The sequence below is a fragment of the Pygoscelis adeliae genome, unplaced genomic scaffold, assembly GCF_000699105.1.
Source record: "Pygoscelis adeliae isolate BGI_AS28 unplaced genomic scaffold, ASM69910v1 Scaffold38, whole genome shotgun sequence".
NCBI lineage: Eukaryota > Metazoa > Chordata > Aves > Sphenisciformes > Spheniscidae > Pygoscelis > Pygoscelis adeliae.
In genome coordinates, this window is record NW_008825614.1 from 18,916,117 (window position 1) to 18,933,238 (window position 17,122).

General features: G+C 39.7%; 1 protein-coding gene across 1 annotated transcript in view; it reads right to left on the minus strand.

Annotated features, from left to right (window-relative positions):
• LARGE (like-glycosyltransferase) overlaps positions 1-17,122 on the minus strand; it is a 301,741-nt gene that overhangs the window by 111,746 nt on the left and 172,873 nt on the right. The window contains exon 6 of the mRNA XM_009332983.1: positions 1,229-1,400. Within this exon, the coding sequence (XP_009331258.1) occupies positions 1,229-1,400 (172 nt within the window). The remainder of the gene's footprint in view (positions 1-1,228; positions 1,401-17,122) is intronic.

The window sequence follows — 17,122 nt, forward strand, 5'->3', positions numbered from 1 at the left end:
GGAAACGTTCCAGGGTCAGATTGGACGGGGCTCTGAGCAACCTGATCTAGTTGAAGATGACCCTGCCCATGGCAGGGTGTTGGACTAGATGACCTTTAGAGGTCCCTTCCAACCCAAACTATTCTATGATTCTATGGTTCTATGATTCTATGTTATGAAGGCTGGCAGTAGCACAGGAATTCTGTCTCCATGTGTAAGTTAGAGCTTTTCACAGCTCTAATCAGCTGAACAACCTTGCCTAGCTCTATGGAGACTGACTTACACCCACTTACTTCCAGTAATTATCCTTCTCCATGTTTCTATATTTTGTCTGTATTTTTTTCAATCTTAGTCCTACCTCTGCTCCATATTCCTGTCTTTACAAGCAGTCTTTATGCTTGGTTTCCTTCCCCAGTAAAAAGCAAGGGACCTTTATTGAAACTATGGCAGAAAATATAAGCAAGGAGATGATCCCCCTCATTGTCTCAATTCAGATTTTGCTATCTTTGACCATACAGTGCTCTACACCCAAGTTCAGTTTATACACCTTTTTTTCACCTGCTACATCATGCTAATACACCATATTCAGTAAACTATTACTATTAATGGGACATTAGCATGCAGTGAGACAGTACAATAGCACAGCATTACTCCCTATGCATACATTTATGTGAATTATGGTTGTCAAGGTATATGTTTACATGAAACTAAAGGTTCAGAGGTCTGAACAATACTTGAATAGGAGGAAAAACTTTATAGTAACTCATTTCTATTCACATGTATAAATCTGCCCCCTTCATCCTCCTCCCTGGTCCAGGTATGATCCTAACCTCATTCATTTTCTGTGGTAACATGGAAAAGTTATACTGAAAGTAATAATTAGGTTTTATTAATAAAAAGTAATATAAAACAAGTTCTTCCAAGTATTGAATATCAACAGGTGCTTGAATGGTAGGTCACTACAGCATCCTCATAATTCTTTATCATCTACTGTATTGTCAAGCTCTCACCTGTCCCAAATAATTACACCAATAAAACAAACTACATAGATAATCAGTGTTGTCAATCATTCTATACGGAACATTGTTGAGGAAAGAGCTTACAAATAGAACAATTATATTCAAACACCAAAGATCAAAAGAGTGAAAACATTTAACAAATCTCAGATAGCCCTTTTACCCCGTTGTACTGTTTGCTTTACCATTCTCCCTCCCCCACAAATAAAGACATTAAAAAATCATTAGAATACCTTTGAACTTGTGAAAGACGGCCCATAGCTCAGCAATGTCAGTGGCAAATGTTATGTCTGTGTCGAGGACAATGACTCGCTCAAGATTGGAAGGTAGAGTCTTAGTCAGAACCAACTTCATCAGCCCGTAAATCCCAGAGTAGTGTTTGTTGGGGATCCAAGACACTTCCGACTGACAGGAAATGGGAAGTGGGAAAGAGGAAGAAAAAATAATCTTCATTAGAGAGAGAAATTCTTCCTGACACTAGTTTCTTGTAATAGTGGAAGATCTCTGAAGTACCAGCAATACAACACCATAAAATGCCAGGAGGAAACAGTCATCTAAAATCCTGCTTCTAAATGAACTTCAGAAGCTCTGAAATACGCTGAAGTTTCTGAAAGCTTGAAAAAAAAAGTTCTTTGAGGCAACCGCTTTACACAATATAATTAAATTAGTTGAGCCTTTCCAACCTGGTACAATCCATTCTAAGACATCCATGTATCCTGATAAAATCGAAATGTATTTTTAATCCAAAACTTCAGGTGTATGGTACATTGCTTTCATTTTCAAACGGAACAAAAACTTTTGTGTTTGCCACTCCCAGAATTTTCTGACTCTGAAGAGGACGTAACAAACATAACTTTTTTTCCTTTCATTTCTTAAAGATTTGGAGGTCAGAATTTCAAAAGGCCAGTCATTTGGCACAATGGGCCAGAAAATTGCAAAAGATTGTTTCTTACAAACTCAAATTTTCCTTAAGCCTTACATCTTTAACTTATAACTAGTGACATCACACAGACATGCTCGAAAGTGGAGAAAGTGGGAGAACATTTTTAGCCACATTTTTTTGTTTGTTATATATTGAAGATGCAAACCCAAACATTTACATTTCTTCAGTAAGGGCTAAATAAAGCATTTCTACAGCTTCTAAAATAAGCTGGGAGACTAAACTCAGTATTTCATTGTGCTACTCCACTAGGATGTTCCATGAGCTACATTTCTTTTTCATTCTGTGAGACTCAATTTCTCAAATATCAGAAGTCACTGCTGAAAGTGGGATGTAGAAGTTTTTGAAAAGTTCCTATTGCCCTGTCTGAAACTCCTCTCGTTTAATGTTTTAAAGGGCATGCACTACAGTTCCCAGATTTTAAATTTTCCCGAGTCATGCTCCCATTAACTTCAATTAGTATTTTGTCTATAGGGGAGCTGAGTGAGACAGATTTCAGGATTTGTCCTGGCATGTTATACTTCAGAGAAAGTAGGCAGAAACTAAGTGCATTCATAAAACTGAGAAGATTTATTCTGTTGTTTAACTGTCTCATATCTATTCACTGGCATTCTAAAGTTTATTATGTGAAACAGCTTTTGCACAGAAGAGCTCATTTCCTCCAAAATCCTTCAAGAAAACCTTCCCATAATAGAATGGGTTCCTAAACTTTATTTGGAAGTTGGAAGAGTGGTTGAAGAAAGGCTAATAATAGCTGCTTAGAGTGCATTTCTTTTTGAATATAAAGTAACAAGGCCTCTGCCGATGCAAGCTGCCCTGCTCTTTTCTCTTTAAAAGGGCAAACAACTTTCTTCTGTATTCTCAGGGTTCCTGTACCAATGCAAAGAAGGAGGAAGGCAAAATTTTAAGGGGGAAGGCAGGGAAAGCAGGTTATCATAAAACAACCCCAAAACAGAAAGTGCAAACTGAAGTGTGAAGTTTTGTTTACTTTTTTGAAAGGTATCTCATCCTGGCAATCCATTTGTGTGTTCCCTTGTCTGTGCATATAATTCATATGTAATCACCTGCATATACAATCTGGCTGGCATGGTCGCCTACACACATCTATGTATTATTTACTTGTGCTCTCTATAGGATTTGCACTGTAGAATGCCAGAAGTAGCACATGCAAGGAATGCTAGGACTCTGGTATAAGCCACTATGAAAAAAATTAGAGAGTTAAGTAATACATAGCGTGGTTTTATTTATGGGTCTAAAGAGCCATCATTCTAATTTCATTTTTTCTTGCTTGCTCTCTCTTTAATTTGTATGGTGCTTAGAAGAGAAATCTAGTTTCTGTCTCCGAGATATATGCCAATATTAAGTCTCTAGTTATATAAAAATGAACCTCAATGCTCCCCAGAAATTTCTTCTATGTGTGTAACAGAAATAATTTCAAATCCACACCCTCAAAACTCTAGTTACTTGTGGTCCTAGCTCTCCCAGATGATGGCCCTAGGAATGGACCGTCACATCAAGGTGTCAGCAAAGCAGTATTTACCCTGCTTCCCCAAACTCTGCACATCATTCTGAATCTGCCACTTGATGTCCTTGTGCTAGACCAGCCATGGAGATCAGCTCTCTTGTCATACTGACATAGTAAAAGAGTTAAAGTAATTTTACAGACTTGAGCTTGCTTTTATTATTACCCATCCCTATGTTATTAATTTTGGATGGCATGTCCTTCATTTAATTAGTCCAAATGCAATACTACTCCAGAATAACTCTTAATATGCTTAAGCAAATAAGCCTAGTAAGGCAGGGGTTCAGATGTCGCAGGGATAGCCTGAAACAAGCAGGGAAAGTAAAAGGCAGCTGGAAAAGTAAGTCACCTGCAAGGAGCCATTAGTTTCTTTACTCTCAAGATTCTCAATATCTAACACCACTGCAATGTATCACTGCGGGGAAGAGATCCTTGCCTGGCTGTTCCTTCTGATCTGGCACACAGAAGCCAAAAGCTTGCCATCCTGAAGCCTGATGTCTGAAAGGATCGCTTTTGAAAATGAAAGGAGCAGTCCCTATTCCAAATGGTCCATCACAGCTGGTTAGCACGTGTTTTATTTGAGCATATGTTGAAGCTTGAACTGTCAATCGGTTCAATGTATCTGCAATTTTCTCTTCTCTGCTGCAGAGTTGACTAAGACATAAACAGGGGTCCTAATTAGTCCCCAGCATAATTTCTTCACTGCTTTGCTATTCATGAATAATGTAACCATTCCAAATTCATGCCAAGGAAAACTCCTTACACTACACAACAGCACTGTGAAGGCTCACCCTCTCTGGGTATTACATATAGTCTTACTAAAAGAAATAGAAGAACACTATGGTTGAATAGGTGCTTACTAGTTAAGAACTGCCAGTTTGAGATAATTAAGATGGCCTAAGCACAAACTCTTGCAAAATTCTGCAACCTCCAAGCTGTCCACTTTGATATAACTGATAACATTTAGCCATTTCATTTATCTAAATATTTTCTAAATATTTTCTGTAAGTCTTAATACTTTTTTTTCTCTAGCATAGTTAAAATGGCCCATATATGGAATGTTTGTGAATAATTTGCTTTACAAGCTAGATCAGAGTTGCCTTCAGAGAGCAAATATTCCTAGAAGATACGTCAGGAACAGAAAAAAATAGAGTTAGTAAAAGAGGAAAGTGAAACAAATAGTGTGACATACTTTGCCATTTGTATAATTCTCAGTTCAGGAGAAATAGCACACCTTGGATCTCTAGCTCTCAAGAGCTGGATTTTTATTCATGAGAGGAGAGTAAAGAAAGGCATTTTACTGGTGCTGACAGTGATTCTTTTAAGTAAGCTAAGTGAAATAATATCTTCTCACTAAGTATCTTTCATCAGAACCATCTTTATTCTTTCCATAATTGAAGACTGAAAATACACTAAATTATCTAAATTATTTGGTGCTTCTGGCTATGAATATAGAAATTACATGCCCATGAGTCTGCATGCTGTACACAACTGATCACTCTGGTAAATGCCAGAGAAGCGGGAGCAACAGTCTCCCTGTCCAGTGATACTCTACCAGCAAAATTATGCTCTGACTGTCTCTGGGAAAACCTGGCTAAAACACAGTGGCTGTACACGGCCTAACTCAGCTTTCTCACAGTTGCTACCACTGTACAGATGTTCACTAGAGTTAGCAGCAGTGCCCTTTTTAAGGGGAGAAGCCTAATATAGACATACAGCTTAAAATCAAGCTTCCCTGTTTCTATGATGGAGAGAGGGGAAAACAGCAGCTCCTTCTCTGTTTGTGAAAGAATTGTTTAGTAACTACATTCCCAAGTATTTAGGTATTTTTATTCTTAAAAACACTTGTGTCTGGTTGCCCATACATTGAGATCAAAGAGCACTACTCTTCTACCAAGTCATCACAAATATATTCAGCCAGACTTTGACTCTTATACTGTACTTCTTTAGGGAATTGTAGTGATTTTTTTTTTTTCCTAAGTATGCTATTTTTCCCCCACGACCAGGTGATGGGGAAATTTGCCCAGGCTTCCCAGGTGAATACTGATTGCTCTGTAGCTGTAAGTGAAATCTGTACATGGGCAGGTGTCTTGAGCCTCTTTGAAACAGATGGAGACTTGGTCTTGTAGATTTAGCAGACAGCAAATTTGGAAAACGCTACCAACATGAACAGAATGACAGCGGGAATGGTGACCAACAGGAAAGGACAAACAACTTATGGGTGCCTGTATTGTGTCAGATCAAAAGTCCATCGAGCTCAGTAGCCGGCCTCTGATAGTGGATGGTGGGAGATGCCTACTGAAGAATAGAGAAACAGGGAAATTCTACAGCAATACCACCCCTGTATATACATATACATGCCATCCTCTGGCAATTTGCACCAAATTTCAGAGCTAGAGGTGGTATTTTTTTCATTAACAGCTTTTGATGGACTTTTCATCTGTGAATTTGGTTGATTTTTGAAGTCCTGTAAGTTTTTAGCAACCACAACATCCCGCAGCAGAGAGTGCCACAGCTTATTTACAACTCCTGTTTGTTTGGACCTGGCTATCTACCAATTTAATTTGGGTCACATTCGTTTTCACAGAACGACCAGAAGAGCAAACCCATTTCCCTGAGTAGTTGTGGCTAATTCAGAACCCAACACTGTACACATAAAGTTAGGATCCTTTTTTCTCATGTGTCTTACTCTGCATTTATTAACAGCTGCCACCTGATCCTCATTGGGATAAAGACCAAGAAAACAGCTCTTAGAAGGACGAACGTGGGAAGTAGGGTGCAGGGATGGGTGCCAGTCATGAGCATAAGTGTGGAAAAGAACAAGGCAGGTGCTCTAGTTGAGCGAGCAGAAAAATGCACTTTGAAGTTACGTGCCAGGATGAGATACAGTTTCGTTATTTGCTAAAAGCCCAATTAATTAAATTCAATTATTATTATTGCATTTCTATTTAAACCTTGTGCTCTTAAAGGTCATCAGTCTTACAGGCTAAGACACTTTGTTTGCAAATATGATTTTGCTGCACTCACCTTTCTCTTTGCTACATTACTAAAATTATGATAAACAAAGCAGTAAGGTGAAGCACAAGAAAAGAAATAATGTATTTGCTGCCTTACCTTAGTGCTGGTTTATATATACACAGGCTGGAGTATAAAAACAGTAGCAAGCATAGAAGCAGAGGAAAGCCAAACTAAGATTCTGTAAAACTGTACATGTTTCTCTCATTACTTACCATCTTCCCTCAAGTACCGGAGGTTGACAGAAAAACCTAACAATCTGGCTTGCTATGTGCTTCTTGGATTGGGAGGGGGTATATAATAGTACCATTAAACAAAGCTACATAAACCTGAGACTGTATTTCCCTTCCAAATGCAGCCTTTCCCCCGTTAACCAGATCTGACTATCTCCCTACCAGAAGAAAATCTATCCTGACTTTTCCTGATGCATAGGTTGCAGTCTATACAGCATCACAGAATCACAGAATGATTGAGGTTGGAAGGGACTTCTGGAGGTCACCTGGTCCAATCCCCCCTGCTGAAGCAGGGCCACCTAGAGCCAGTTGCCCAGGACCATGTCCAGATGATTTTTGAATATCTCCAAGGACAGAGACTCCACAATCTCCCTGGGCAACCTGTGCCAGTGCTCAGTCACCCTCACAGTAAAAAGTGATGTTCAGAGGGACCCTCCTGTGTTTCAGTTTGTGCTCACTGCCCCTTGTCCTATCACTGGGTACCTCTAAAAAGAGCCTGGCTCCATCTCCTTTGCAGCCTCCCTTCAGGTATTTCTATACACTGATGAGATCCCCCCCGAGCCTTCTCTTCTCCAGGCTAAACAGTCCCAGCACTCTCAGCCTTTCCTCATACGTGAGATGCTCCAGTCCCTTCATCTTTGTGGCACTTGGCTGGACTCTCTCCAGTGAGTCCATGTCTCTCTTGTATTGAGGAGCCCAGAACTGGACCCAGCACTCCAGGTATAGTCTACCAGTGCTGAGTAGAGGGAAAGGATCACCTCCCTCGACATGCTGGCAATACTTTGTTGAATGCAGCCAAGGTTACCATTAGCCTTCTTTGTTGCAATGACACACTGTTGGCTCACGTTCAGCCTGGTGTCCACCAGGACCCTCAGGTCCTTTTCTGCCAAGCTGCTTTCCAGCTGGGTGGCCCCCAGCATATACTGGTGCATGGGGTAGTTCCCAGGTGCAAGACTTTGAAGTTGTTGAACTTCATGAAGTTCCTGTCAGACCCTCATCTGTTAAATAGTATTTTTTCCCATTTTCTTAACAGAATTCCTCACTGTCCCACAGAATATATAGCACTGTAGCACCCCTTGAGATACAAAAAGTGCTTCCTGTTCAGTATGATGAGATGAGGGAAGTTTGGCTGATGAAGTGTTTTCCCTGGCAGCATGTCCTTAAACATTTTACACTGGAAAAATGCAACCTCCAATACTGTATTGATTTTCTCACTACATTCACTGCATCTTCCTAGATATGCTTGGAAAAAAAATCAATCAAAATAATCCTCAGCTATGACATAATATCCCCATCCCCACTCCAAGTAAAAGACATCCTTTCTGCTCAGCTGACTTCACAAAAGCACCACTACAGCCAGTACCTTGCAAGAGCCTGAAGGTCAGACTGGCTGGGTTGATGCACCAGGCTGAGAAACAGCAAACCTGGAAGCAGAAGGTGCCACTTGCACACACCCCTCTCAGAGGTGGGCTAATAAATGGGATCAAATAGACCCAAATCCCACCACTACCCAAACTTAATGGCTGCAGATTCACTGTGGTGGGGAAACAGTCAGCAGCAAATAGGAGGAGTCAGAAAACAGAAAATTCTGGGGGAATTTGAAAGGGCAGTCTGCAGGTAATTCTGCCTTCCTAGAGCTTTCACGCCAGGTTTTGCTGTAAAAAAGATCTGGCATCTAGAATATACTGATTGAAATAAAGAGAGATGTGAATTAGGCTCTGTAATGAATGACTTGATGGAAACCTGGATTTCCAAAAGTATTCAGCATCTACTTGCTCTCACCAACTTCAACATAGGCACCACCTTCCTGAAGATTGTATCAGTCAGGTGATAAACTAACTTCAGGATCTTAAAAAAAACAAAGCAAGCAAAACAAAACAAAACTTCCAGGCCACGGCACAATCATAAAGAGTGTTGTACGTCTGCACAAGTTGTATCTGAATTGTTCTGAATTGTAGCTGGCACTGATCTGAAAAGCAGTGCAATCTACATGGTGCAAGAACTTACAGCTGGAGGGATCTCTGTGAAGGAAGACCAAATTCTTTGGTAGCTGCTGTCTTCAGACAGCCCTTACAAATGGCCCAGGCATGGGAAACAGCCCTGGAAATTCTGTTGTGTGAATCAGGTAACAATAAAAATCGTTATTTCCTCAGATTGGATAAATAACTTCTTAGACACACTTGATAACTTGTTTTCACAGCATTTTTATTACTTGTTTAGTGCTTTGCTGATTCTATGAACATTAGAAGTAGCAAGTTGTTTTTTTTTTAATCATGTGACCTTTATTTAGGACAAAGCTAACAGAATTGGGATTTTCATGTCATTTCTAAACTGGAAGAAAATACTGTCACCGTTTTAACAACCATCATATTACTAATTTTTTTTGCAACACAAAGCATAAAATGAGGGGAAAAACAAACTATATCGTATTGCTGGCACAGGACAGGAACTTTTCTTGATGCACAGTTTTTCTCATCACTGTTTTTCATTTCACACTGGGACAACTTCATCCTGCTGTGAATTTTTGCCATATCTCTTCTCACATTCATGAAACCTGAGTCACAATTCCAGCAGCACTAGCACAGATCAGGGTTACTTTCAGGATAATCTTTCCCATTTCACATTGACTATACCTCACAATATCTAAACTCTTTGCAGGGACATCTGGCTGATCCCCTTTCTCACTCTCCTGCTTCCCAGAGAGCAATATCAACATCTTGTTGCTGAGATTGGGTTAACTGAATCATTGAGAAAGGAGGAGAATAGCAGGTTAAAATTAAATATGGGTAACAAACATTCATGCCTGGCTTTAGCACGCTGTATTTCTTTTTTTACAAATAATAATAAAAAAAAGAATCAAAAGCGCGCGCGAGAGACCAATTCTAAGTGACCAAAGAGCCTGGGAGGAAGAAGGTGACTGTCACCCGTAACAGTTTCCTCAGGAGGAATGCCAAAAGGAATCTCCTTGCACATCACCTTTGGAAAATTACTGCCTTTGCTCCATCCTTGTCAGGGATCCAGCAGACATTAACAGAAGAGCCTTATTTAAAAGAAAACAGACTCTTCTGTTAATGTTTGCTGGATAACTTGTAACTTCAACCTTGAATTTAATTTTTTCCCAGGTGATTCACAGGTTTTGATTATACTGATATTCCCCCCCATAACTGGTCCTTACTATTTATATGAATGGTTGTCAAGGAAACCAGGAATCCAGCAAAGCTGGGTAACTTTTCTAGACTCAGAATTTCTGGTGCCTGAGATTAAAAAAAATAATAATAATTCACACTGAAAAACAACTGTAAGGAGATGGAAATTTATACATTTTTGCTAAAATTATTTTTCTATTTCTGCTGGCCTTTGCTGCTGTTGTTCTTACTCATCACAGAAGCACTGGTGACTTTAATAGAATTCTGCCTCATCTCTTGCTTTATGAACAGATAATATCTTCCATGCATACATGCAACAAGTCTGGATACAAATAGCGGTGAGCAAAAAGGTTGAGATAGAAATGGATGATTATCTGAACCTCTGGGTCCTGGATAATGTAGAGCAAATGCAGAAACCGTGGAGCAAGCCACAACTGGAAAGGAAGATTAGATATTAAAAAGGCAGAACAAACAAAACCTCCCAAATCAGCATCAGCATACAGCAAAGGAGAATAACTGCAAATTAATTCTCATCTCTGTAGCAAAGTCTGTAACATAGTCTGACTGATGCTGATGCTTGTTTTTCTTTTTTTTTTTTTCCTTCTTTCTTTCCAAATCTCTCACCAATACACACATACACACAAAGGGCAGACAAGAGGGAAAAACCTGATTTAAGAATGCTTCTTCAAAACAACTTCCTTGATAACAAAATTAACTGAGGGTGCCAAGAGTTAAGCCATGCTCTGTGTTTGGAACCAACATGCTTTATACAGATGAAACTGCAGACTGTTATATAAAGTAAAATGAATGGTTTTTTGTCTCTGCCATTTAGGTAAAAAGATATTCAGCCACACAGCTTCATCAGAAAAGAAATGACCAAATAGTAATTCACCTCCTGGGATCTTTGAGGATTATCTCCTGCCCCTGAGGTCTTTGGCTGGCTTTCCTCCACAAGGTTTCCATTCCTCCCTCCTTGCTTAGCCCCACCAAACTCAAACAGCCAGTTTCCATTTGACTCTGAGTCCTTTTCTTTACTCTCATCTGAGACATTCTTAATTTTCTCCACTGTTTCTTGCTATCTCCAAAATGCTGAGTGCCCTCTTTGTTTTCCTCTATTCATTTATGCAAGACGAGACGGCAGAATAGAAAAGAAAAGTCTGGCCAGTCTCAGTTAGTGCTGTTTCTTGTTCCTTTGGGGCCTCTGGCCTCAACTCCAGCTGTTTTTCAGTGTGGTAGTCAAGGGTGGAGGACCTACAAGAGTCAGAGCACCCTGAGAGAGGTCAGTGGGAATAAACCAAACACCAGCCTCCCAGTCCTACCTCTCCAGCAGAGGTAAAAGTACAAGTCTTCCCTAGAAGATAAGATACAGCCTTTTTTTTTGTTTTTCTTCCTGTCAGTGAATGAATGAAAAGAGACACACAAGCCGGACTAGATAAAATGGCAGGAAGCCAGAGCTTTCTGCTAAAAGCTGACTGACAGGTAGATCTGGCTAGAATTTGGCCAGTGGTCAAAAGCAACTCATGGCTGACCTTCTCACTTCACCTGTATGGAAAGATAAGAAAGATCAACTGCACGCTTTAATTGCTAGTGAACTCAATCAACAAGCTCTTTGTACTAATCCAGCAGGGAAGATACAAATCCATGAAAATATTATCATTGCCAGCTTTTTAATTTTAGTAACTAAGCAAATACATGCACATTAGCTGCAGCCATTATATGTTCTGGCAAATTTCCATGCAGCTCTTGAGGTCAAAGTCCAGAGGCATCCAATCTGTATTTTGCACGATGTCAGGATATTAAACAGGTATCATCAAGACGTACTGTCCAGAATAAAAAGCAACACCATCTCCTGCATAAACTCATGTTCTGTTAGACAGATAATAGCTTCAGCTCAGTGACAAAAATGTATCTGAAGTGGGATTTTTTTCCCTACTGGATTTTGGGCAAGAGTCCTTTTTTTTTTAAGGATGATGAAAGAAGGTAGCAGAACAGTTACAGTGACTATTATTAACCTAGTAATGCCTGGCAGGAAACTGCAGGTCTAAAATATTAGTTATCATGGGCAAGAAAAACCCCAACCAAAACCAAAAAATGTTGCAGAAAGGACTTCTCACCCCTTTAAGACTGAAAGATCTAGTCCTGTTTGTATCCAATACAAAACCGAATGTACCTCAATGCAACAGCCAGAGTTGCAGAAGATGATGATTTGTGGAAAGGATGTGGGAATGCAGCTTCCACCAGGCCTCTGCCATCCTAATATGAGGTCAAAACATAGCAAATACGTATTTAAAAAAAGGATTCATTCTTCTATTCAGAAGGAAATCACTAGCTACTATCAGCATCTCACCAGTAAAATCACCTCTCTTCAGACCTAAACTTTTACTGTTTCTACCTTCAGAGCAAGAGTGGTGAAACTTCAACAGCTGAAAATGCTGCACCAAGAAAGAGGCTATTAATGGGTGGAATACAAATCCAGCTGGTGGAATAAATACCATATCCCATAAAGAACTATTAGTTCTCTTATTTCCAGCAAAGGCGAAGAATTTGCAGGAAAACAAATCATCCTCCATTCTGCAGGGTTGGAGGCCAGGTGAGCAGGAACTTCTTATATTGCAATTATTGCTTCAAGAGAACAAAAATTACATGAAGCAGTGTTCTTTTCTCCAATGGTAAGTATTATAATAGATCAAAACTCCCGGAGACTAAAAAGCTCCAGGAATACATCTGGGATAAAAAGGATAATAAAGGATAAAATGTATTACAATTATGAACAAGCAATACTAACAATAACCTAGTAGAAGAAGTACTGAATGCAACAGGGGGAGTGAAAAGTATTATTTTTCTTTGTTACTAGAAAGAGATAAGATGTCTTTCAAACAATGCAGCACTAACCAGAGAAACAATCTGAAGAAAATAAAGACTTAATTGGGAAAGTTGGGCTTCTCCAAAGCAAGCAGTATTGAGCTTGATGTTCATGACACCAGTCTAGCTTCTTGCCTAGATTCTGGTTAAATATTGGTCAAATACTTCAGACAATAGTGAATTTGCATGAGAGGTGTTTAAAGAAAGTGTCCATGTAGCAGGCATGTATCTTCTTGAAACTTTTGGTGTGAGGGCTAAGGCCACCAGTGTCACCCTAATTCCATGTATTCTTGTAGTTTCACCCTAAGGACCATCAGATAAAAATGCAGTCAGACAGACAGGTGAACACAGATCCTAAATGGCTGATTAAAACAATACAGCTGGAACCATTTTATAAAGGCTTTCAACTGTATCAGCTAAAAACCGTGGAATCCATTCAACTGTGAAAGGGGTCAAACCTGAAGTAATGGAACAGTATATGGGAAAATTATCATGGGATCGAAACACTGCTGAGTTTTCATCTTTGTTGCTGAAAGGGTGAGACCTAGACACTATCATCTTACTCTCAAAAAATGAAACTTCTGCAGGATTAAGTCAGTTTGATCTGAAAAGTGGTATCTCCACTAACAGAAATAAAACTTCTCAATTTAGAAATTCAAATGTTCTCATATCAAGTTGACTCAAAAAGAGGTACCATCAGTGGCACCTAATTAATAACCTTATAATCTATCTCCCGTTTGAAGCAGGTACGCAAACTCCCAATCAGCCTGAATGCCCTTACCCAGGCTGAGATGGTTTCAGAAGACCTTTGAGAAGAGTGACTTCACTTCACTGTGTGCTCGTGCTGTGCCAGGCGCACAGCACGGCTTGTAATTTCCAGTGCTGTGAAAAAGCGTCATACAAAGAGATGTGCCCAGGTAAGATGAACATCATTTTCCACCACAAGAACGACCATTTCAGCCCTAGTCCTTCAGAATATTTTCTGCCTACACTGCCTGCTGGACTGCACCATGTGAAGGAGCCCACATCTGAACTATCGTACAACAGTCCCCTGAATTCAGGTTGTTTCTCAGAAACAAGCCAACACCAAGTACTTTACAAATGATGAATTCTAACAATTCCAAATCCCTAGTGGTGAATCAAGGATATTCTTGGAGTCCTTCCAGCCTGATATCTTTTTTCAGCTTATCAATCAGACATGGAAATATATACACTTCAGTTCTTTGTAAATCTAAAAGGAAGGATCACTAAACATTTTTATAAGATGCTCACATCAATACCAATCCTGAATAGGAATGCCTTGAACAGTCACTGCTGTTCTTCTATAAGTAATCGAATGCCCTATGACAGGGAGGTATCCTTATGAGCAAGTGAAAAGCCGTTAAAATCTAAGACCACAGTCATTACATGTCTTTCCAGCTTTTTATCTGTTACTGCCAAGAAAAGAAATTGTGCTGGAACACAGGATGCCCACTAACTCTCCCCAGCAAGTGCAGGGGAGATACAACCTATACTCCTTATGCAGATCAAAGTGTTAAATAATTTCTGTATGTCCAAGGTTAGGACAGCAAAATGCTTTCATTTCTCATGGATGGATGATAAAGTTCTGAGAAAGCAGCTGCTGTAATGGGGATACATAGCACAAACAATAGTTGCAGCAGTCAGTTCGAGGCACTGTGTGTTTTTAACTTCTTTTTTTCCAGGGCACATGGGATAATTTTTGTCAAACTGAATAATTTTTGGAAAATCTCATGTGCAGTTATTCATCTTTTTCTCATTCTCTGCTAAAATAGCCTTCCCTGGAGGTGCAGCACATGTTGCTGCAGTAAGAGTGACGTTTAAGAAGCTGAATGCCAAGCAGGAATCATTGCTATTGAAATGTCACAGTCAGCTACTGTGATACAAATGTGGATGATGGCAGTGGAATAGAGTTGACTCCTTATTCCTCACTTCACATATGTTAAAAAGAACAGGTACCCTGGCTTCCTAGTGGAGGTAGTACATAGTGACTACACTGGTTTTCCCTAGAATCAAGAAAAAGGTGGAGCTACAGAGAAGCCCACAACAGTTAGAGATAAGTTATAATATTAATAAAGAACTCAAATGTTTCCAGAACACCAGCAGCAGTAGGAAAGTGTAAAAGGGGTTTATAAAGCCAGGCATGAGGCTTTCTTTTGAAATAGCCAGTTGTGCAGTAGAAGCACTACACAATATAACACAGTAGGCAGACTGGGACCCTTGAAAGAGGTCCAGAATATACTGCACCTTCTTGCACCACACTGGGCTTCATCCCAGTATACCAAATTCTTACAGTTCCAAATCTTAAATTAACTGACAACATTTGTAAATCCAAGGAGAAATTACACAAAAATCTGCAAAAAGCTATTCCATCTTTGGTATCTTGCCTTCCTCCGCAGACAAAGTCAGAGGTGAGGCTGCTTCATGAAAGCTAGATGTCACTAAGCAGATCACAACTGCTGGAAGTCAGTAACGGCACCACGACTCTCATTCTCATGACCAATTTCTGATCAGACTCACTGATTTCCACAGCACTTCTTTCATCACCGCCTGTTTTGAATAGGCAGAAATTTAAGACCCAATGTGATTTTACGTAAAATTACTTTTTTCATATTCTAGGCCTGAATAATAATGGAAAACGCATCTAATAATAATTTGTACTGTTGCATGGCTTTTTTTGTGCAGAAGAGGGACCGGGGAGGGCAGAGGAAGTACTGCTTAGGCTACCCAGTCTGCACGGATAGATTCTGACCACTTCACAAAGGTTCTACTGTGCTGGGGAGTTTGAATTGCTATCTGTTTCTTGGTGGATACTCATTTCCTCCCAAGCAGTCTGAAGGAAAATATACTGGCTTACAAAACCTGGTCTGTTAATGTCCAGTCATCTGTACTGAAAACCATGGATAAAAGACCCTGTTCTTAGCATGGTAGCATTGTATCACAACCACAAGCATATTTTATCACCTGAGACTTCACGTCTCTAGTATGCAGTATGTTCATTAGCAAATACACAAAATCTCAATTATAACGTGGAAATTCAAGTCTAAAACTTCCATGCAAGTTATGAAAATCTGTACAATGTTTTGATTATAGACTTTGGTTTTCAAAATCTTAAATTTGCATATTTTTTTTAAAAATCATTCTTTAAAAGAGAAGGGGAAAGGGTAGGAAGAAACAGCAGTCCATGCTTATTATTTCACTGACATGTACAGTAGGCCAGTTTACAGAAAGACAAAAGGCTGGTGAAATGCAGGAGCATTGCAAGCCCACCATAACATGTGACAGTATTTGACCAAAACCACAGTGCTGTAGAAACACTTTAATTGAATACCTACCACTGCGTAAATGAATGTAAACATAAACAGATGCTGTGTTTCACATCCTGTATTGCATTAATAGCAATTAGATCTTGCATATGAAGTGGAAAAGAAAGGAAGGAAAGTAATGTACGTCTGCTTTATAACTTTGTGTGTCTGCCTCTGAGGCACACAGTGAACTACTTAACAGATAAACAATCATGCACTGCCCTTGAACAATACATAATCTGCATGCAGTGCAATGCAAATATAGCCTAACTGTTATAATCCGTGATAGTAGCCAGTCACTAGTCCTGTGAAAACAGATCGTTATGGATGGCTGCTTCTGCAACATCCAGTGGAACTGCTTGACCGGGAAGATGGTGGAACGCAGAAGAATGCTGGCCAGTTTTGTCATTCATGGCTTTATCAACACTGCTATCATTGTTACCGTCTGCAGTTGACGTGACTAACACTGAGCTAATAATCTGTTCATCAAATATCATCTCACATCTTCCCAATTGTCAATCAGCTCCCTCCCTCCCATATTCAGCAGGTGGTATCTGCAGTTCTGTTGGAAGTACTTGCTTGAACACGGTTCCAAAATTGGTATATGGCAATGTACGATACATACAGCCCCACCATTCATTGCAAAAGCTTCCACTGGTAGCAAAAAAATTCATGACATTTGACTTGCTTTTGGTGTCATTTGTTGCACAGATGCTTACAAACAGCATACGTTGAAAAAGCTAACATTATTGGGATAATGGCTTAGGGTAACCCTTGCATGGACAATACAATTTGTCAAACAGGACACTTGGTTGCTGTCTGGATGGTGAAGGGAGTCTCTATAGTAAGGGTCCTTGCAGGGCCATCTTAGTGGGATTGGGTGAGACTCCCTAAGACACGGTTCTGTCCAATTTTTATAATCCAGCTGGCCTGTGGTCCTACATGACCACTGCAAGACATGATTAATCCATCGCTATAGATTACCTTAACCTACATACGAAACATTTCCTAACTATTTTAAGTATGTACAAAAGACTGTCCTACACAATCATTTCTACACATGTAGGAACTGTTTCTATTGATTGT